The sequence below is a fragment of the Xiphophorus maculatus genome, chromosome 14 (assembly GCF_002775205.1).
Source record: "Xiphophorus maculatus strain JP 163 A chromosome 14, X_maculatus-5.0-male, whole genome shotgun sequence".
Classification (NCBI taxonomy): Eukaryota; Metazoa; Chordata; class Actinopteri; order Cyprinodontiformes; family Poeciliidae; genus Xiphophorus; species Xiphophorus maculatus.
Window position 1 is genome coordinate 5,230,529 of NC_036456.1, and position 23,562 is coordinate 5,254,090.

The 23,562-nt window shown below is 38.1% G+C and overlaps 2 protein-coding genes across 3 annotated transcripts in view; both read right to left on the minus strand.

The window, feature by feature from the left end:
* Window positions 1-85: 85 nt before the first annotated feature.
* On the minus strand, window positions 86-7,597 carry LOC102238096 (sterile alpha motif domain-containing protein 9-like). 2 transcript variants are annotated; one of them, XM_023346848.1, is made up of 4 exons: window positions 6,902-7,597; window positions 2,357-5,117; window positions 1,059-1,094; window positions 86-918 (listed from the first exon to the last, which is right to left on the minus strand). In XM_023346848.1, the coding sequence occupies exons 2-4, from the start codon at window positions 5,100-5,102 to the stop codon at window positions 863-865; spliced, it is 2,838 nt and encodes a 945-aa protein (XP_023202616.1). In that variant the 5' UTR covers window positions 5,103-5,117; window positions 6,902-7,597; the 3' UTR covers window positions 86-862. The 2 variants fall into 2 exon arrangements, with proteins under 2 accessions (XP_023202616.1, XP_023202615.1); XM_023346847.1 differs by lacking the exon at window positions 6,902-7,597 and having other exon boundaries at window positions 2,357-6,895.
* Window positions 7,598-15,799: 8,202 nt separating this feature from the next.
* pea15 (proliferation and apoptosis adaptor protein 15) overlaps window positions 15,800-23,562 on the minus strand; it is a 40,135-nt gene continuing 32,372 nt past the window's right edge. The window contains exons 2-4 of the mRNA XM_005810145.3: window positions 22,210-22,384; window positions 21,956-22,111; window positions 15,800-20,390 (exon numbers count right to left, since the gene is read on the minus strand). Of these exons, the coding sequence (XP_005810202.1) occupies window positions 20,326-20,390; window positions 21,956-22,111; window positions 22,210-22,381 (393 nt within the window). The 5' untranslated portion in view covers window positions 22,382-22,384 and the 3' untranslated portion in view covers window positions 15,800-20,325. The remainder of the gene's footprint in view (window positions 20,391-21,955; window positions 22,112-22,209; window positions 22,385-23,562) is intronic.

The window sequence follows — 23,562 nt, forward strand, 5'->3', positions numbered from 1 at the left end:
TAACTCAAGGATTGATGTTATGTTTAAGTGAACCAAAAAAAATAAGTCCATGCTGTTTTATCACACATTTGCATGTTAAACATCATTTATCTTTCACACTTTTATTAGTGTACTCTATCACATATTAAAGACATGCAGGTTACAGCGTACATTAAATGAGTGTTTTCAATTCACTCGCTTTTCTGGAGAAATTAATCTTAAGTTTGAATGAGCGGTAACGGTAGCAGCTCATTACGGAGCGGAGCGCTGTGTTGCTACGGTAACGGTAGCAGCAAATCTGACCTGCTGCTCTAGTGGCTGGTGAAAACTTTCCTTTTTCACAGAAGAAATGAATACTGCTTAAATTATTAAAATGCCTGCTTTCATTCTTATACATTGTTTGTTTCTTTAACTTTGTGTGAAAAACTATTTTAAACGAGTGAAACAAATTTAACAAAAATTCACATTGATTTTGTAAAAAAAAAAACAACAAAAAAAACTAAATACAAAACATTAAAGAAATGATTAATACTGAACATTTGATGAAACGGCAGTTGTGCACAGGAAATAAACTTAAGACAAAATAAAAAGCAAGTACCCCTTTTTACCCTATGGTGATAAAAAATACATTTAATAACGTTTTTTAAAGTTTTTCATTGAAGCTAAATCATGACATGTAGTGTAATGTTCACAAAAACACAAATCACAAACAATACAAAACTCAGTGCATTACATAACCACATATAAGAGACATCATCGTAGTGCCATGTAAAGTAATGGTGAAATGTATTCACGCTCTTCTCTCTAACTTTGTGTCCATTCATCCGCAGATCTTGGACTTTGTCCCCACAGCAGTTCTTTCAGTCTCATCTCTGGTCTTTAACTAGGCCACATCAGCACCTTGCTTCTTTCCTGTTTCCGTCATTCCATTGCTGCTTGCTACAATTATACAACAGTATAAACACTTGTTCAGAAGGACTGTCACAATTATAAGGAGAGCAAATGTAAGTGATTATTGCAGTCTTAGCATTTAGCACTTGAACAAGCTGTTACAGTCGGAACAAATGATATTTTCTTACCTTCTGCGTGATCAGGGGTTTTCATTTTTTGGGCCCCTGAAATGAAGAACAAGGGAAAACTCAGAACAGAACATACAGCTGGATCTCAGTAAATTCAAATATCAAAAAGTTAACTTTTTAGTAACTGTTCAAAAAGAAAATTCAATTTTAAATAGCTTCATTAAAAGCACGGTAATATATTTGAAACATTTTTGGTTGTTTTGATTATGGCTTATAACTAATGAAGACCTACATTCAATTTTCTCAGATGCTATCAATATTGCATACAATAAATTAACACGTTTTCAACAAAACCAAGTATTTGGCCTTCTGTAAAATACTGTATGTCCATGTGTTGAACAGTGTTGGTTGGTTGAGTCTCCTTTTGCATGAATCACTGCATCAGCCTGTTTTTCTCTTGAATTAATCGCAGCCTCCATCTCTTATGGATTGTTGGGTCTTGTGTCAGAAATTCTCCATAGATTCTCTATGGAGAATCGGTGAGGCATGTTTCTTGGTCAGTCCATATTTGTATATGTGGTGTGGTGACCCCTGACCCACCACCTTCAGCTGCAGTCAGTGTCCTGGCTTTACTTCCAAATGTATGCTGACGACACAATTTTATATACCAACATATAAACCTAGTCCATTAAACTCAATGGGTCAGTGTGTCCATGGTAACAGTGGTTCAGACTTTCCACATAGTCTGATAGAAATGGTAGAAAAACCACAATTTTTTGCCCCAAAAGTGGGAGGGGTCAAATAGACTCAATAGGGCTAAACATCACAGACCATGAGATTTACAATATGTCTCATAATATGAGATACAAGACAAAGAAAATCAGATGCTCCTATTTTTAGTATGTTGTAATACTTTCTATGAAGATGTCTGTAAAGTAAAATATTTATCCTGACCAACACTAGGAACATGGATCACATCACACTAGTACTTTATCAGAGAATTGATTTAGAAATTCTTCTATTTGACTTTAAAGCTGCAAACTGTTTTGAGTCTAAATGCATTTCTGAGTTCCTTGTCAGAATCATCTAGACCTCTCGGGTCTTCGGAGGCCTGCTTTTACTCCAAAAACTAAACAAGATGAGATGGCAATTAGTTTCCCCAAACTAAACAAAAGTTGCGTCTATATCATTTGTTCTGTTGGTATTGCGTGAAACCCTGGCCAAAAACTAAGTACCAGAGTTACTTATCTGCTTTGAACAATTTTTAACTAATGTATGTAGGTCTTGTAAATCCTATCACATTATAATGTAAAGAAATATGTAGTATTTCTTTTTCTTGTAGTGAGTAGCTTTCTTACCCTCGGTGACCAGTAATTTTCTCCGAATGCTGAAGGCTACTGGACCTTTGATGGTAAATCCCAGGTAGAAGGAGACATGACCTGATCTACAGAGACAGTCCCTTCGGTTTGCATCTACCTCAACTTCAGTGCCTCTGAATCTTGCATAGACTCCGTAGTTTCGCACCACTCCTTCAACTTTGAGAAGATGTTCTTCAACTATGGAATCCCTGAAGATACTCTCATTCTTCCAGTTTGTGTTTGATTCTTGTAGTGCATCTTTGGTCCACAAGATCTCAAGAACCCGTCGGTGAACAAATCTCTTCAAGCTTATGCCTGGTCCAAGAAAAAACAGAGGTCGGAGATATCTTGATCGAAACATCGTCTTGTATTCTCGCTCATAAGCATGACTTGCATTTTTTATTAACTGATAGAGATGGGGAGCTGGTTTGTCTTCATCATTTGTAGGCCAAGACAGAAGCAGAGATAGAAGGTGATACTCTGCTTGTGTGACAGAGGACGGTGGCTTTTTTAGTTTTAAAGCATTTTTATAATCAGAACTGGATATAGCCTTGTTTTTGTTTGAAAGCATGATCTGCGCAAGGATAAAGTTGACAAAAGCCTCAGTAGTGGAATTATTTCCTTGTGAAATTTCCCTCCACCACTCTATGATATATTCAATGTGTGATGTGCATGTTCGGTCTAGACATGAGAGGACCCCAGCAGAGGTGATGGCCAGTTTCTGTTTCAGTTTTTGGAAAGTCTGTTGGAGTCTGTCATTGTGTTCAGGGACAGAGTCTCCAACATACTTTTTGTAGCATGCTGAAGCTTCTCTAGAAACATAAGCTTTGTCTTTTCTCAGGACAGACTGTGAATAAGTGAGAAAGTTGTCAAAGAATTCCATTTTTTTCTCAACTTTCTCCCTGAGATTCTCTACGAGGTCCCTGAACCTAAAGAGTTTGGTATCTCCAAGTGATTCCAGGACTGAGCCCATCGGCACACTTTTTGTAAGCACTTCCTTCCATGTCTCATTTTGGAAGACGAGTAGGTCAAAGAGAATGTTACAGACCTGCAGGAAACCAAACTGCCCTCTGGTGTTTAAACCCCACAGGACTTTAGATTTCTCATCTTCTGTCAAACTTTTCCTGTGTTCTTCTTCAGCAAGTTTTTCTTCATGCTCAAAAGCTTCAATGGCCTTCTGGGCCAACTGCAACAGTTCTCTTGGTTCAATTGAAAACCTTTTGTTCCTCAGATGGTTTTTATGAACTTGGCCCAACGTGTCGGCAATAAAGGATTTTTTGGGGTCTCGTTCTATTGCCTTTTTTGCCCAAAATTCAGCCTCTTTGAAGTCTTCAAGTTCTCCATAACAAAGCCTAGCAAGTGCCTGGGGGAACAAAGAGTTCTTATCAAACTTCTCTGATGCCACCTTGAGAACCAATGCACTCTGGTTTTTGTCTTCTACCTCGTTAATGTGTAAAATCAGAGTAGAAAATTTCTCCAGATCCGAATCTTCGATCGACCCATCCTTTTTATGCTCTCGTTTTGTCAGCAAGTCCTTGATGAAGCCAAGCAAACATGGAGAGACCTCATCTGGACAAAATTGGAGCAAGAAGTCTCTTGCCGTGTCACTTCTGGCCACTCCTGCAATAGCCAGTAGTTCAGTGCAATGCTTTGCAATCATTGGATGAGCCATCCGGATTCTTTTCTCACACCTTTTGTCATGTTGAAAAGAGATAATGAGATGACTGAAAGGCTGCTTTCGGGTCACCACTGAAAGGTCACCCTGCAGGGAGTTGTCATGTCTGAGGAAGTCTAAGCAGTCAGACTCTAGTAGGTAGGAGCCTGGTACATAGGCATTCAGCAAGGACAGGAAGGACAAAAGTTGGGTCTTCAAGGGTTTCTTTTTCCTTTCAACCATGTTAAGGACAGCACATGCTTCTTGTATATAATCCCGTGAGAAATTACTGTGCAGTATGTTGAAACCATGGAACTGGGAGGCTTTGGCTCCATATTTTTGGCTGAGCTCTTCCTTTTTGGTATCCAGTTCTTCCTTTTCAGTATCTGAGAGGGTCCTTTTGAGGGTGACGTAGTCAGTGTCATGAGCCTTCATGAACCCCTCTTGTTCTCTGTAGTGTTCGGTTTTGAGGACGGCGTGGTCACTTCTCACACAGATGAATAAAATTACCACAGGAATATCAATGTCTATCTGCTGTTCTTCAATCTCTGTCATGATGCTGTCTTGAAGATGCTCCAAAATGAACTCCTCATTTATCAAGAGCAGCACAGTGTTGAGGTCATCTTTGCTGCCTCCTGTAAAAAGGTGAACAACTTCCTTTGCAATCTTTGTGCACTCTAGAGGGGAACCCATTAAGACAGCACATCTGAGGGTTTTTCTCATGTCCCATAATACTTGCATGGCCAGTGTGGTTCCCCCACATCCTTGCTGGTGAAGCAGTTTAACCGTTGGTGTTCCGATGTAGTTTCTCCGTTTGTGAATCTGCTGCACAAGTCTCTCATACCCATCTCGTTTGATGAATGAAGATCCCGCGCCATTTGACTCAGCCAGATCACTGATGTGAAAGTTTAACCATTCAGGTGGTGCTCCTCTGAGAAACTTCTCTTCTGCTTGTTCAGCAGTTTCTTGGTCTATGGTCTCTTCTACAAACTGATCTGCGTAAATGACATCCAAAACAGTAAAGTAATCTCTGATTTCTTCCGAAACAAGCTTTTTGCCTGCAGATGTGGGCAGTGCTGTTTTTCTGGACATTTTTGCCTTGTTCACCTGCAGATGAAAGACATGCAAGATTTGTGAAACTGCAAAGTAAAACATCATGACTCAGGCCTAGTCCACACATAGCCAGATACCTGGGGGAAAGAATGCATTTTTATGCGTTTTGGCCTTTCGTCCACATGAAAACTGTTTTATATCACTGAAAACGATGACTTATGAAAACTCCAACCAAAATGAAGATTTGAGAAAACTCTCTAATTGTGTTTGCATGTGTACAAACAATCAGGATCCCGCACATTAGTCTGGGATAAATAATGCGCTAATATAGCCACATACTTAATTTGATATGATTCCCAATCGACATTATCTTGTATTTTATTATTATTATTATTTTAGATTCTAATATGCTAATTAAAAGTAGTTCAACCTATATATCTGTCCACACAAATGCACCTGGCACTACATTTAATCTCTAACAAGAAGTTGTGGTTCTTTTGAAGCAATCTGATTGACTGACAGGTTTTAGTTTGGCACTACACTGCCCCCTATGGGTTTGGCATGTTTAAAGCAACACTGAAGGGTGGATTTGTGTGGGTTCCTGTGGATATAAACTTTTCTGAAAGCGATCCTGTGTACAATGTTACTTTTTAAATCAATGTGACGGAGATATTTGTTTTTATAAAGACCCAGTTATCTGTGTACAAAACCTTAGAAGCATATTCAAAATGAAGAACACTGAATACTGGCAGATTCTGAATTATTGAACATAATGTATTTTACCTAATGCCAACTTTTAGGCAACTTTGCTTCACTTCAGACTGTATGGAAGCTAAAATGAGCTCTGGTACCCTATTACCCTGATCAGGGAATCGAATAGCTGCCCCACTTCTGAATTGGAGGAAAGTTTCTGTCCAACCCATTTAGGATTAAATAATTAATGAATGAGGCAGAGAGACTCTGCAGTCACAAATAAACATTTTGTCATCAAATCCGCAACATGTAGATCACATCTGTGACTCATTCATTGGACCGTTTATTTCTAGGCCTTAAAATACAACGTGAACATAATCGATAATTATCAGTCTTTTAATATTTATTACCAGGTGCCTTTTAACAGACCTCTGTGTTGCCCTGTGTTGGACTGGCCATCTGTCCAGAACTGACCCCACCTGAAACCCAATGACCGCTGGAGACACGCACCAGCTACCCCACAGCCCTGGCGGACAAACGGTGCATAGATGGATGTTTTTCTTAGCTAAGTGTCTGCTAGCTATTTAAGCTAGCAGGCTCTCTGCCCGGAACAGATATTAGGCTATAATTGATATTTTTAATCTATGGATTTTGTCCCTTGTGGGTTAGATTTAGATTATTTTGAATCCTGGTGAAAGCTAGAGCCTTTATGCTTTGTGTTGATGATACTAGAAGTAGTAAATGTTTGACTTTCTTTTCCTGTGACTCTATTTACCCTGCTTTGTTTTTATTGTACTTGCGTTTTGGATTGCGTTTATTTTGGCTGTACGCCCAGATTGCAATAAAAATAAATAAAGATATACCACACACCAAACGAGGGATAATAGTAACTGTAGTACAATATGGTTAAGTAAACAGAGTTCAGTCTAACTGTATCAGATAAAAGAGGTAAGGCCTTTGATGCTTTAAGTCTAACACTGAGCTGTGATTACTGCCAGACTACATGATCCTGAGTTAAATCCTGTACTGATCTGTTACCAAGGCAAGCCTTTCAAATAGAGAAATGTAATATACACTCTGGCTCATTAGAAATAATCAGAGGTTGTATTTTATAAGGTGTAAAAAATGTATCAAGTTGTTTTTACCTTTTCAGAGTAGTCTCTCAGGCTCTGTCTGCCTCCGTGAAGTCGGTGCCTCTTCCCTCTGACAGCAGAGCAGAAATGAAACTAGAAACCACTTGGGGAAGGTACTGCTGCTTGTCTGACACGGCTGGTATGCAAAGGGAGTGTCAGCCACTTGGACGACCATCATTTCAGGAAAAACGAAATCAGCAAAACAATCGAATCACCTCCACGTTATGTTGGGGAAAGCTGAGTTATATTTGTATTACGAAGCTGGGCTTCTGCTTCTTTCTTAAAAGAAAAAAAACCTGAATTATTCCACTTTCATTTCTAGGGAAACCCATAATGAACAAAACAACAAGTGGCGCAGGTTAGTGAGTCAGCGTCCACGGTGAGATTAGTTCGTACATGCTTTGAATGAAGCATATTTGATAAACAAATTCTTGTGGCTGTTCCTCTTTTGCTAACAGGAAGTGTTTTGCTTTCATTGGTGTTTATGGCAGAAAAGTATGGATTTGTCCCTCATAGGACACATAGAAAGACGTTACAACTTGTATGAATTCATTCATTGTCTGAATCAGGGCTGACAGGGGCAGTAGCCCAGGGCAGCAATTTTGAGGGAGTTGGGGGGCGGCAAATACTTTTTCTGTTCTTTTTCTCCATTTGTTTCTATAATGCATGTCTTGCATTGCACTTTATATATTATTAAAACAATAAGCTCAGATCCAGTGTTGTATAAAGTACTGAAATCTCAGAGTCAAGTAAAAGTATAAGTACCTCTCCAAAATATGACTTTGGTAAAAGTCCAAGTCACTGACTGAAATGTTACTTGAGTTAAAGTCTTAAAGTATCTGAAACTTCTTGTACTTAAGTATGGAAATTACTGTAAAAATGGATGTACTCAAGTAATGTAATGAAAAGTACAAGTAAAAAGTAAAACAAAGCAAATGCAGTTTGAATGACATTTTTTATATTTTGGTAAACTTGTCAAATACACTTAAAATAATGTACACAACCAAGTGCAGGCAAAATTAAACCTGCTAATAAATTGTTCCAGTTTTAAAGAGTAGCACATGTTAATGGTTTGTGGTTTTGAACTTGCATGCCTTTCCTATATTCGTTAAATTTAGTCTAAATTGCTATCGCTATGGCTTCTGTCCCCCTTGAACAGAGGAGTCTAGGTAGCCTGATACAGTCGACATTAGGCCTCAGCTAAATACACCACGTGTGGAACTGAAACAATGCCAAACAAAGTTCATTTATACAGGTAACGTTATGCTCAAGATTTCACAATAGTGTCTAGTGACCAAGCTATAGTTACTGAAACAGGAGGATTATAACCATTTCATAAGACGTTACCTCGACGTGTTTCTTCAAGTTGGACGGGGAGTTTTTGTAAGATAGAATTTCCACATCTTCGGGCAGGAATAACATAAACTGCATGCGGTACGACGAATCTTTAACACCCACGAAAGAGTGTATTGTGTTTAAATAAGGCCATGGGCTCTCATCACCAGCTGGTGGTTCCCCTGGAGCCGTGTCCGACGTAGTTGCAGTCGTTGTGGTCTCCGTCTCCTCCTCCATGTGGCTGCTGCTGATTGCCAGACTTGCTTTGTGTTTAATGGGAGAAGCGAAACAGGTGTATCCTATTGGTGGTGATGAACAAGCCCAGGCAAGTAGGCTACCAACTTTGTTCAGTAGCCTGCTTGCTACTTGCTAATCAGTAGGTGGATCAAAACACTTTGTTTCTCTCTCTCGCTTTTTTGTAACGAGTAACTAAACCACACATTGAAAATGTATCGGAGTAAAAGTACGCAATTAAGTTCGGAAATGTAGTGAAGTAAAAGTGAAAGTCATAAAAAATTTTCATACTCGAGGAAAGTATGAAGTACTCCAAAATATACTTAAGTAAAGTAGTGAAGTATTTTTACTTCGTTACTATACAACACTGCTCAGATCATGAATTCCACTTCTATTTGGGGATTTTTGTGACACAATACTCAAGTATATGAAAATTATGAAGGTATAGTACATTTTTGGGGGCGATAGTATATGTATAGAAAAGCCTCTTAATGCTTTGGGATTTGAGCAGCTGAAAGGTTTTTAGACACAAGGCCATTCAGGGATTTACAGAACACCAATTGTTTTGTTTTTTTTAATCATGTTTATTAGGAAACAGGGTGTCGGTAATGACTGGTGTAGCTCAGTCTCAGTGTGTCTCAGCATTGACACACCTGAGTCCAATAATAAGGTAATTAGCAGAACTTGACCTACACTGAGGGTGTAATTAAGCCATTTGATTCAGGTTGTTGGACCAGGGGAGCGTCCAAAGTTGCCGGACACCGACCCTCGACGAATGGATTTCAGGAACTCTGGTCTAAGATATTACCATAGAGATACCATAGTGCTCCATAAAGTAATGTAATAATATCATGTAGATGTTAAATAAAAGTGGTCTGAGAATGGAGCCCTGAGGTACCCCAAGGGTGGTTTTGTTTGCTTTAATTTATGATTATCAGTTTAGCGCAGCATCAGGTAAATCCTGTCTGCTTTTCCATTCTGTCAATTATGATATTATAATCTACTATTATCTAAATGCGGCGCTGAGATCCAGATTACCAAGACAGACCAGTTATCAATTATCTTTAACTAAACCGTTAGGTGTCATTACTTATTACTAAGGCATCAAGATTATTGTTCTGTAAAAGAGGCTTGATCAGCTTATGAAATATTTAATGTCTGCAAAAAAACAATTAAGGACAACTTCAGTCAGAGAAGCCGAATTCAAATAACTAAATTAATCTAGATTTACCTCATTGTCTGGAGAGAGTTCAGGATGGATTAGCATTAGTCAATGCCAACAGTCTGACTCTTTTTAACTCAAGATTTTAAATATTAAGATTTGTTTTGTTTTTTTTGTAAATATTAAATGGAATCTGACACTCAGTTGTTTTTTCCACTCCCATCTTGTCTACACTTTCGCTTTTGTTTCACTTAAAGAGGAAACTTTCCTCAGTTCATGCAGCATTATCCCTGTTGGATTTCCCCCAACCCGTCAGGATTTAGCCCCGCCTTCAAAACATTCCCCAGAATCGGGTCAAAAACTACAGACATCCGGCCTTCATGGATTCATGGACACTGGGAGAAGTGGACTATGACGTTGGATCCAGTTGAGTTAATCGTGGACGTAGCATCCAGTCGATTTTTACAAGGTCAGAACAGATGATTAAATGATGATGCATTAAAGCCATCCTTGTCATTCACCAACTCATTATGTCAGTACAATTCCTGTCACTAATACAATCAATCACAGATTTTTCCATAAATATTTTCAGGTTCTCAAATAAACTTCAATCCCAGTTACTGACCTCGTTCCCTTGTCGACTGAAGCTGAAATTTAACTGATATTTATCCACTTGTCTGTTTTCCTGCTAAACTTTTCTGCTTATTGCGGTTAACCTTTTCAGGTTGAACTGCATTCAGTTACCACAGATACCTTGACAAGAAAGTCACCAAAATAAAAGAATGTAATCTTGACAATGGCTAACATGAGCAGAGGTAACTTTACAAGGGGAACGTGGAACAGCTGCGAGGGGCGAGCAGGTGAACTGAGGGAAGGAGACTAACACAGAAAGGAAACTACAAACCAAAGAGGAAGAACTAACAAGACAAGAAATAAAGAACTAAACCTAATATGGCAAGACCTTTCTGGCACAATAACGAAGAACCCAACAGTGATCAAAACCCAATAGTGTGATTAATATGATGGGATGATCATCCTCACTTGAATCGTCAGTGTCCCTCAGATTTACTTTTTTTTTTTTCTCCTTAATTCATCTATTAGTAGATAAGAAACCAACATTACAGACCAGCAAACAACAGAGACAATATATATACCATATACTCCTCGGTTTCTAACACACATCGTCAGATTCTCCTGTTTTCCTGGTTTTATGTCTGAACAGTTTCTAAAAATGACATTTTTCACCATCTTCCACGCTCGGCTCTGCATTAGATCTTTTGCTGTAGTTGAATGTTGAGACTTGCAAAATGTACGTTCTGTTGGTTGCCGTTTATTAATTGCAGTTAATTAACCCGCAACTGTTGCCTGGAGCCAACTCTGGCGAACCAACTGGTTTTCCTTCAGCTGCACCAGACACACACATGTTCTGTGGGAAAGGCGTTCTGATCGCGTTTAGTGTCGACCATAATCAGTTTCAGTTCTTATCTCATATTCATAATCTTTAAAATTTCAACAAACGTTGATTGAAGGTGGAGTGGTGCCCTGCAAATAGTTGCATTTTTGTTTTTTTGTTATTCTTCACGAATGTTAGAAAAATGTACCAAAATATAAATTTAGATAAAAAGCTCATCTCAAGCGCAAAAACGAAACAGTACTTGAGTATTGTAAAATAAAGTCAAATAAGTCAAATAAATATTATAAAATAAAATAAAGATTTTTCTCAATGCAATACTTGAGTATTGTTTCGTTTTTAAATTGTCCTTTTATACCCTTTGGTTTTTGCATGTCTATGAAAAGAAATTCTTAGTATTTTTACACAACAAAATCTGCTTGCTGAAGAGAAATGTAGGTCAGACATTAAAACATTTTACTGTTCTACTTTTTTTTTTTTAATGTTAGGGTACAAAAAAATTGAGATTAAAGTCAGAATTTGTTTGGTGTTTTTTTTTTTTCAGTGGCCCTAATCTTCTTCCGTAGGGTTTGGTAGCTATGGTTGCTAAGAGGTTTTGTAAGGATGGGAATATTTTTTTTGACATAATGCTGATACTAATGTTTACTTGTAATACAGAATTAACGTTTAAACAGATCCACTTGTGATTCATAAGTTTCTACTCCAGCTGGCAGCTTAATGAAAACATTGTGAGTCCAAGATGAACAATTTACTTTTTTCTTAGTGTAGTGGAGCTTGTTTGTTTGCCAACACAGCTGCAGTTTTTAAACGTTTGTATTTCCTAAAAGTCACATCCTAATGATCATAATCCAGTAAAAAACTGTCGTTCTGTATGGATTTATGTAGTTTTGTGTTCCTGTAAAAAATATAACACTTTTATGACGATTTATTTTTATTTTATGTTACAATCAATGGAAGATATCAAGTCCATATGTGCATTCAGCTTCTATGCACCAAAGATCTGGGAGAAACTTCCAGAAAACTGCAAAGATGGTGACATACTGAGCTCCTATTAACCAAAGCTTCAATTTGAACATAGATCGATATATTTTAAATACATATATTTTATTTACTATTGATGATTTTGATTGCATTTGACAAATATGTGCTTGTTTCATAATTGGTTATACCATAAATATAATACAGAAAATCACTGTGAACGCCATTGTTACCGACATGTGCTATACAAATAAACTTTACTTGATTGGTTCAGGTCATGAATCTTGGGCTGGGAAATCGACGTTACATCCGTGAAACAATATAGATCTTTACTAATAATAAAGATTTTTCTCACTGCAAGTCAATCCTAAAGAAACTTTGGATGTCTCATTTCATCAGGTCTCTAAATTAATCAGTTATCGTTACATACGGTCTCCTCTCAGCTACATTAATAATAAAAGATCCAGACAGAGCAACTTTGGTTAGCAAATATATTTTAATATATAATATTTATATTCATTTTAGCACAATGACAAAAAATGGCATAATTTCAGTTCAGTCTCATAAATCATGACAAAAAAAAAAAAGCCACGTGATTATTTTTCCCTCTTATCTATTACAATCACTGCAAAATGATCCTGAAGTACTTCTCACCCCCAGCAGAGGGCGCTCCTACAGACAACTTGTAACAGCATTGAGCCGACGGCGTCTATCGCGGTTATGTAAGCGGAACGTGAGCGAATAATCGATGCAGTATCGCTCCTCGTTACCTCGTAAATTAAGCACAGCTGTGTTAATAACGCTGGGAAAGAGCCGGGTCACTTTATTGTCTCAAACCAAATCAATTGTGTAACGACATTGAACAACAGCACATCTACGTGATAACTTTTATTTTTAGGAATGTTAAGTTCTAACTAACATAAGAGGACAAGACGGACTGTCGCTTGATACACCACTAGAGGGCGATGCAATTCACGAAACGGGCAAGCAGGAAATGAGAGAAATCAGCAAACTGAATAATAGACCCTTTTCACAGTGACGTCAGACAATGGCCGCCATAACTCAAAACTGGGTATCTTTACTTCCGGTGTGATTTTGCCTTGGGAACCAAGCTGAAAACTTCCCGCATTCTCATAATCTTAAGGATATAATAAAAGGTAAGTTTAATAATAACAGCATTTAAGTGTTAGATAGCTGTTACTAATCATTGTAAATTCACCATTCTCTATCTGTGTATAAAATAAACAGCCTCCGATCGGAGAGTAAACCACCTAGCAGCAGCTTTAGCCACATTTAGGAAAAATATACTCTCTGTCAGCGCTGTAACGTTAGAGGTTCACTTTCTGTGTTTTATAAAACAGTGTTTACGTGCTAGATAACCGTTATAAGTCATTGTCAATTTACCATTCTCCAACTGTATTCAAAGGGACCAGCTTCCGATCATGAGTAAACCAGCTAGCAGCAGCTTTAGCCACAGTTTGGAAACATATACACCGCCGCCTGTCAGTGATGTAACGTTTAGAGGTTCATTTTCTGTATTAATGGAAAATAAAAACAAGACAAAAGCCACAAATAACAGTTGGGCTTGACGATATTTCTGTTTTTCCAGCAACAAAATGCGCATCTCCATGCACTGTTCATGTTTCTGTCACTGCTAACTGTCACAGAGTCTCTCCCAAAGACGCAAAGAAGGAATAAAAATAAATACACAAGAAAATATTAATGTGCAATGATTTGGATAAATAACTTTAATCTGATTACTGGATTTGAAATACGAACTCGTTAGATTATTCGTTACCGAAAAAGTGGTCCGATTAAAGGCATTACAAAGCAGCGGCGGCACCGGACATCTCTGCTTATAACAAACAAATCCCTATTTTATGGGATGAGTGGCAACTCCAGTCTATAATTTAATAATCTGATCAAGATTAGAGCCTAAAACGTTATAGTTCAAAAACAGTAAAAAGTTCTGGTTAAGGAACAGTTATGTCACGTAGTTAGCTAGCTAACAAAATTCACTAATGCTAAGCTAACGGTTACGCAAAACAAAAATACCTACCTTCATAGTCAAACAGGTATTGTTCGGTGAAGAATTTGTAGCCTTTGTCTAATTTAAATTTTTTTGTCAGAGAGAACTGGTTTGCAAATCGTGATATATCTTCAAATCTTATTTTAGGCAAATGTTTTAGAGACTGTGTAAACTCCATGCTCCGGTGATCTGTCTGATCAACATATGCTGTCAGATTTATACATCTCTCTCTCTCTCTCTCTCTCTCTCTCTATATATATATATATATATATATATATATATATATATATATATATATATATATATATGAAATAGACAACTTTATCATTACTTACTATGTACACCGGAACTAAGGATACACAGCTTCGAGCCAAAACGGAAGTTGTGTGACGTCATGTGAAAAGGGTCTATTAGAGAAATTAAAAAAAACTTGCTCAGCCCAAAACGTTTCGTATTTTCTCGAGTACAACAAAAATATGCACAAGTGATGCTGACACACTGGTTCTGTCCACACACAAAAACTCACATTTAAAAAAAAAAAACATTAAGATTTCCATCAAGTCCTAAATCCCGCCACAGGAATGTTTCCAGCCTTAAGTGAAACCTCCCATCCCGACACAGTCTGACAAACTTAAAACGAAAAGCGCTTAAAAACTGCGTCACTTCCGTGTAGCTTCTTCTTATGTCTATCGCAAAAACACAAGACACCCCGCAGATGATCTCAGATTCAGCCACAAACTCTTACCGGAAACCGAGATCGTTTTCCCGGAACACCGTGACGTTTTGCTCCGTTCAGCCCAGCTGCCTGCGACTCCACCGAGTTGCAACGTGTGCAGGTAATACGAGACTCAATTCTGCTGCTTTGAAAAGAAAGAATAAAAAAAAACACACTAGTTTGTTGCTGTGCAACTTCAACCAGCACTCATTACAGTGATAGTTGGGTTAAGGAATAAATTATACATCTACAAAAGTTGCATTGTGACATTTTCACTTCATACTGTGCCAACTGTGGATTTGCACCAATTGATGCCTTCCATGTTAAAATCTTCATATTTTGCTCAGCTTACATCTTAAATATTTTTCCCCCACAACGCTCACTAACTACTTACTCAACTCATTTCAGCTTAAAGCTACCTCCTCTTTACCTCAAACACTCGCCCTTCGACTAGTCACTAACATTTACCTTGAACTATAAAGCAGCAAATAAAAACACCCTGAACAGCACATTGTAAAAAAAACATTATTGTTAACAAATGAACTAGTAATTTGTAAGTAATAGAAAAGGGTAATAAAAAGACAACGTTGTTAGCATTTGTTATTTTTGTTGCTTAAATACTTGATTTAAAAGATTTAGCTCACCTAGCCTACTCAACGATCTTATCAAGCTAGCTAGCTATAAAATATGTTGCTAGCTAGAGGTGTAGCATATTTAGTTTTGAGTTTACTTCAATTAAAATCCATTTTGCTCATTTCCAGCTCAATAGTTTTATCCTGTGATATTAATAGGAAAGATTTGGATAGTTTAGTTTCAACAGTTTGAGACTTCTTCCCCCTTTTTCAGAGCTAACATGCTAGCAACGACCAAAGTAGTAACTTTTGCCAAAACCTTCATATTTTTGTCATGATTTGGAAACTCTGAATAAAAGAAAATTGTTGTACAAGCAGTGACCACGACACATCTCATCAAAATACAACACAGTTTGAACATAAAGTTACATATTGGAAAATACAAATAAATGACCACTTATTTCTTCTTTTTTTTTTTAAAACCTTTGAAAAACCATCACCCAATGCTGAAACAGCAAATCATAAATGAAGAAAGTAATAGAAATTAATACAAGGTCTACAAGGTTTTTAACCAACCCTTTGACATGTTTCCAGTTAGTAAAACAAAATCAAGACATGTAAAACCAACAATATAGAGGCATTAAATAAATTAATCAATTTAAAAACAAACACTGCGACTTACATCCAAAACACATATTTACAACCAATTAAGATGTAAAGAAAAAAAACACAGTCTCATTTTTTAAGGGAAAATATTGGAATGGATTTTAGTCGACTGTTAGCATCACATGCTAAATACGTCCAAAGCATGTTTGCCTCACACATTGGTTCTAATTATGTATTCACCTTAAACACAATAGGCTTATACTTTTGCAGCATGTACCGAGCTGATATGTACTTTGTACATGGAAATCCAAATTTGACATCATCTGTGGCTGATATGTTGATATTACGCGCCAATGGCTACACAGAAAATAAGCTAAGCTACGTCAAAAATGTGACTTGCGTTGTGTTAAAAGTCGGAGGGACTGTGCTATTTATGGGAGCTGACTTTAAGGAGCACAACTTGGTGTAAGTAATCTTCGGGAAAAACAACAAAAAGCTCAGCAGAGCCACATTTTGACGGAAACGCGGTTTCAAAACATGTTCAAACCAAAGCGTTCATCAGGATAAATCAAAAATCTATGCAAAAAAACCCCAAAAAAACAAAACAGTTGTTTAGTCCACGGCTAACTGAAATTCTATTGGGGAGAGATGGGAAAAGAAAAAGAAAAATCACACATTGAAATTCACAAGCTGGTATTCAAAACCTACTTTAAATAAAAGAAGGTAAAATCATTGGCCCCTGACCCCTTTTAGTGATATTGTGTCAAATATTGGAAACACAGGCAAAGAAAAATCTGTCTTTTGGTATGGTTTGTACAAATAGCCAAACTTGTTCAACAGAACTGTTAAATGGCAGTTTGACATTTAGCCAAGGCAGCGTGCATTGTGACACTGGGAATAAGCGTTATGCAGAGGCCATCGCCACGCTGCGAGATGGAGTCACTTTGTGTTCAACAGCTCCAATCCAAAGAAGAGATAACACCAATTCACCTAGTGTTTGGTCAAGGAAGGGCAAGCCTGGAAACTGGGGGGAAAAAAATCAATAATTTGACACCTCAGATGTTCAACATGCTATTTTTAACACATAGTCCACATTTGGGATATTTGACTATTACTTGTTAAATTAAATATTCAAAAAGTAGCCTCTGCCTCACATTTCAAGAAGATTCAAGACTTGAATGTTATTTTCCCCCATTCACCACTTAATAAATTTGGTCCCTTCATACCAGTAGGATTTTTGGTTCTGAAAAAAAAAAGACCACCAGTTGTATCTCAACAACCAGGATTCTAATTGTACCCAACGCCGGGCTTTTTCAACAACCACTGAAATAAAGCCGAGCCAATTATTTACCAATTATTTACCAATGCTTGGCTGTGTGATGTAATATCAAATCGTTAGAGAAGAAAACACAGTCCAATTAAATTGCAGGGGAGAGTTGAGCCGTTTGATAATTATTATTATTCTGGATTTTTTACAATACCAAGACAAATATACTGACAAGCTTTTGTTACACAGCGGTATGACGTGGTTATTTGTGAATACGAGAAGAGTGGCAACAACACAGAGATACAAACTAGGGACAATTAACTTACCCAAAAGTCCCCCGCCCCACCAAAAAAACGTTAATATCTAAATTATGCAAAATATGCAAATATTAAAATGTGAAAATTAAACGGATGCAGGAATGCAGCAAAAGTAATATGCAGTGCCAAAACATTAAAAAGTTTGTTTTTACCCCAGTTTCCAGCTATTTCACCCCCTTCCTCTTTCTAAAGGTGCGTACTGTCAAGTTTCTACGACCAAAAGTCAAATCTACTTTGCAAAGAGATCATGCAAATTTAATATAAAACAAGCCACGGTCCTGTCAAAGACCCGGGCGAAGGACAAACACAGAATTCCATTCTGTAAAATTGCAGTTTGTGAAGGTTTTTTTCTTACAGACATTGATGCATAGGATACAAATCTGTCCAGCAATACAATACAAGTCAAGCTATATAAAGTAAAAACAAAGCAGACCACACAAACCGTGATCCAAACGAAACGTCTCGATCGTTGGCACTAGGGCTGAATTGGAGCATAGTGGCAAAGGAGTACAAGCGAGAACAGAGTCAGTGCTCGGGTAAGTAACTAGTCATTACAACTGAAAGATCGCGATGCCTCAGTTTCAAATCCCACAGCTTTGAGGACGACAAAGAAAGTAGACCACACACATTCTGTACTCACCAACACTGAAGTCCTTAGCAAATCTTTAAAAAGAAAAAGAAAGATCACACAGCTCTCTTTAAAATGGAGAGCTGCTTTGATTGACCGAACGCGTGTGCCGCCGACGCCCGTCGCTGCTTTTCACACGCCTGAACGCTCAGAGTTGGGGAGAAAGAAAGAAAAAACGAATAAAAATTCAGGGGACGTAAACGCAAAAACTCTGCTAAGGCTTCGTCGTGGGGAGAGAAGATACACAGTGTTCAGAAGAGTGGTCATTAAAGTTTAGATTCAACAGTCTGCTAGCTTTTCTTTTCGCGTCGGTGCATGGCGGAAATGGCGCAGTTCGATAATGTGTGCATTATAGGGACCGTTGACGTTTGAGTAAGGAATTTGAACGATCACGTAAAACCGATTTTTCTTTTTTTTTCTTTTTCCTCACAGAAGCCTTGAGTAGTCTTTCAAAATACACTGGTCAATTATTTTCTGAGCGACAAATACAATGACAACGAAGATACTTAAAACAGGCTACATACAATAACTCTCCCAAAATGTACGTATGGATGATGTAGTTCAACTACCCTTTGCTTACAAAGAGATGTTAGATGGTTTGGGATTAGCTGAACTTTTATTGAAACTAGCTACACTAACTGAACCTATAGGTGGTTCTTGCTAGAGCTAGAGTTTGCCCAAAAGAGCATAAGTTGTGGATCATTATATTACTTCTACTATATGTTCTTGTAATATATTATTTATTTACATCTCTAACTTGTCCCTAAAAAGAACATTCACTCTGACTGGTTCCAATAATGGAAAGGTCCCTACAAAAAAGGATCTTCCATTGCGAAGACATAAATGCTATAACTAAATATCTGCTGTAAATAACTCTTTGAAGTGACTACAAGCTAAAGGCAAATATCGGCAATTTTAAATATGTTTCACTAAAATGTTCGACATGTTTCTTGTTTCTCGTTAATCATGTTGGAGTGAAGGGAATGCTCATAGAGCCTTGGGGGAACAGAGACTCTTCCATTGATAAAATGTGACATTAGCATTTAGCTTCAAGTAACCAGTCTAATGACATAGTAAGGAACAGCTAGATTTGCTGAGACATAGTTTCCCACGAGTCACGCTCTGATATTAGGAAACCGACGCTCCATTGTAGCTAGCTTGAAGAAGATAGCTTAGCTCAGCTTACTGTATTGAAACAGGGAGGCAAAAAGACTTGATCTTTGTTCAAGTTTAGCACTAATGCTAACTCTTGGCTAATCGACAGATGTGAGGTTGGCATCTAGACTACTCCTCTTAACACAAACACGCTCAAATATTTATTCAGCTAGCTACAAGCTAACACAAGCACCTTCACAGAAAAAAACAACAATGCGTAAGATTTATTTTTATGTTTTTAACCATTGAACCTTACCTGGCGGTTATCTTCTGAAACCGTTTTCCATCATCTAGTTGTTTTAGTGCTCAAATATTAATATGGTCTTAAAAGTTTGGCTATGTTGTACAATCAAGTTAAATTTCGATAAATTAGCTTTAGCAAAGACAAAATATGAGTTGCAGTGAAGTGTCACTGCACTTATTCCCACAAATATAATTTCATATCTTAAGTTCTGTAGGCTTTTCCAGAATTTCAGAATAAAATATAGCCTTGTCATTTTTCATTTTGCTCAAACGCAGGATCTGTAATTTCTGCTTCATCATGGGTTAGCCTAGCTTTTGTTTCATACTTAACCAAACCACTTAAACGACATGAACACGCAACGTCACGAAACACTCATTCAGAACTGACCCACTCAGCATCCAGGACAGACTTCAGTGTTCTCATCACACACATACTACGTTGGTCCATCTCCAAATTTGATCTTAAAGTGTCTTTTTTCCCCCCCCGCAACTTCCCATCCCCCCCTCAGCTGGGGAAGGGGCTGCGTCGCTACGATCTGATTGGTCGACGTTGTAGACAGCGTCTTGCGTGGTCCCGTGTCATTTGTGGTACTTAAGGAGGCAAGGGTGCGGCAGGGGATGGTAGGGGAGGGTGTGTGTGTGTGTGTGTGTATGTCTGGAGGTGGTGTCGGGGAGACTGAGGTGGGAGTGGTTAACAGGGCTGATGGAAAATGTTTGGTTGGACGATCTGAGTGCCGGAGGTGGAGAAATCAAGGTGCCAAGATTGGGACTCTGGACATTGACCTCATGCCTTTTTAGGAGGCGGCGCCAACTTGATGATCTCATCTTCAGAGGGCTGGCGGATGATGTCTTTGTTTTTCCAGATGTGAGTGTGTTGGAGAGAGCAGGAGACAGAGAAAGAAAGTCGTCAATATAAACAATAAACAAGTCAACACTTTCCTTCGATCTTTCTCTTCCTTCCAAAGTCACCACTTCATGTAATAGCTCTTTAACGCTGCATTATGTCATAATGTAATATAAAACGTGCTTCAAAATGTAATCATTAAAACCAAATTATGTAATAATGGACGCAAAATGTAATAAAATCCATAATAACATTACATTTTGTGCGGTTGATTGCAAAATGCAAAACTCGTTAATTTTTTTTTTTTTAAGAAATAATGTAATTTTGTGGTGCATTATGCCATAGAAAAATCATAAGCAGTTTGTGTAATTTTAATCATTATACTTCTATCGTGCTGAAGATCCTATGTGCATTTAAATCAAAACTCTGGACAATAAATGATGAATTTCTGGTCAGTTAGTTGCCTTTTCATCCTCAGTATTAACCTACATGTTGTTCAAGGCAAAATTATTTAAGATGCGTTCAAGGGTTTTATTAAATTTTGCAACGACTATTGCAAAATGAGCTTTTAATGATGTTTTATTAAAATTCAAAGCCTGATTTAATCACATTATAATATATTGTGGCGTTAAGTGCTCAACTTTTAGTGAAAAAGCTTTTGACTGATGGGCCAGATTTTGTTTATAAGGAATGCAATGATTTTAAAAAGTCACAGTTACATAGAGCTCTAACATTTTCCAAACTACATGTCTTAAGGTGAAAAGCTTTCATAGGTTTTCAACAAAGCTATGAAAGTTAGAATCTCTGTTGGTATGATAAGCAGCTTATTCCAGGTAAACGCACAACAGACAGTTTACTTATTAGAAACTTATTAGGCAAAAAACAAAAACTTGTCAGAAAGGCTGGAACAAAAACCACAAATTTATTCTTGCGATTGCTTTGTTTAACCACTAGAGGGCAGACAGTGGCCTTGTTTGGAAGAGTGCTGCTTCTCTCATTTCTCAGTTTGATAATTCTCAACTTTGCTCTTTGCATCTTTGTCCACCTGGACAGAGATACAAGCGGAGGAGGCAAGGGTAACAGGTGCTTAAATAAATGAAATCTTTTGTAGAAAGCTCATCATTTCAAATAAAAGCCAATTTGATATTTGGGACACAGCTGCAACACCTAGCACTGGCCACTTACAGCCTGCCTCTGTATTTCATTATGCCTGACACCGAGGCGACTGATTTACTTTACACATCGACTTTAAATCTAATTTACAAGCCAGGATGTTTTTTTTTGCCACACCACCCTTAGGTGTTGTGCGTTTGGAACAGGCTTGTGCCACAGATTCTCGTTCCTAAGCCGCCTCCCTGCCTGTCCCTCCTCTGTGTGTATTTCAGGAACAGAGATGCCCTTCAAGGTGCTTTGCTGGAATCAATTTGCGGATCCCGTGCAGAAGGACAAAGGAGGAAAGAAGGTGGGAAAAAATAAAAATCAAAAACAGGGCAAGTCTCAAGAAACCAGTCCCAGAAACGTCTAACTTGTTTCTCACATTGTTGAATCCACGCTTCCAGAATGTGCCTACCTTTGTATTTCTTGGCTGAGGGGATACGTGTGAGCTTGGTGTCGATCTCGTCGTCCTCGGAGATCTTCAGCACAGTGGTGCGGTACTCTATCACCCTGGTCAGCAGGTCCGGCCGCCGAGAGATCTCGAAGATGTGCTCGATGTAAGACAGGTTATCTGCATGAGGAAGGGTTTTGTTTAACAAAGACGGATTGAAGGTAAATCACAGGAACAAGGCGGGCACCGTAAGAATTCTGGAACTTGAGCTTTTTCACCTTGGGCAAGCTTGTCGTTCTTCTCCAGGTAGCTGAACCACTCCTTGGAGGAGGTGATGTTGTTGCTCTGGTCTTCAGGGATGTCCTCCTTGCAGGCTGACTTGAGCTGCTCCAAGTCCTCGTTGGTTATGTTTTCAGACAGGTCGCTGAGCAAAGAGGTGTACTCTGCCATGATCTGCTCAAAGTCAACAGATAACAGAAGAGAGAAGAAGAGAGATTGTTAGGCAGATTGAAACGTATGCCACAGCCCACCGACTTCCCAGATTCCACAGTGGAAAACAGTCTTTGCTAATGGCAATAGCATACTACCAGGGTGGGCCCTGAAAAGCCAAAACACAAATGCCTTCTCTTATGTGGACCTGCTCAATGTTTTTCTTAAAAGGCAGCTGAAAGAAAAAGATTAATCCAACAGACCAACCACAGCAAAACAAAGGTTGGAACTTTAATTAAGAAAGACCCAGGGGGCAGATCGATTGTACTCAACAACAAAGGAAGGCTTCAGTGTTCTAGGTTTGTTCAATTAAACTGGCAAGATTCTACAATTCCTTTAGTTTTATTGCCAGAAAAAACAACAAATTATTGACACCTTTTACTAGACGTTAAATCCAAAACGCTAAAAAAACACATAAAGACGACTTTGACAGTAATATCAAGGTTGAGAATCTCTTCACTGCCCTCTGACCGCAACCAGCAAGAGACAATAATGTTATTTTGTTTTCCTCACAACATCCCAAACTTTAGTGAAACCTTTGCTGTACTCTATCTCCTTCCCATGGGCAAAGTGAATATCTGAAATTTAAAAGATTGTCCATAAGATAATATAAAGATGTAAACATTGTTATGTGAATACAGAGACACCATGTCAGTATTTTTTGAAAAAGGATCCTTGATAATTCCACATAATTTAAAAAGGAATGAACCCAATATGCTTATTGGATGCCCTTGAGTAATGGACCATCAACAAGTGTTTGGGAACACCAATGCCAAGATGGCCTTCCTAAGTAACCCGCGAATTTAATCCCTTTATAGTTACACAAAAAATAGAAGATGACATAGGTATTTAATTCAAATTTCTGCTATAGTTTAACAAATGCAATAAATTACATAACTGTTTTGTCCATCTTTGAAATAATTGTTGCTTTTAGGTCCTGGAAACCTTAATGTTTCTACTTGTGAGAATCTCTTGCTCAAGTCTGACTCTGTTGTCACACACCAACCTTTGCTAGGAACCGGCACACTGTCTACACAAAAGAAAAGACACAAAAACAGCACGGCCCACGGCTGCTTCAGCAACTCAGTCCTCCGGCCCCTGGTGGGCCTAATGAGGCGGCAGATTAGTTTTGTGGAAGTGCT

Bases quoted from the DNA above. Each gene is read 5' to 3' on its own strand.
- LOC102238096 (XM_023346847.1), bottom strand. From the start codon at position 5,168: ATGATGTTTTACTTTGCAGTTTCACAAATCTTGCATGTCTTTCATCTG. The intron at 1,095-2,356 runs GTAAGAAAGCTA...TCTTCATTTCAG, and splicing joins AAAATTACTGGTCACCGAGG to GGGCCCAAAAAATGAAAACC. The intron at 919-1,058 runs GTAAGAAAATAT...GTATAATTGTAG, and splicing joins AACCCCTGATCACGCAGAAG to CAAGCAGCAATGGAATGACG.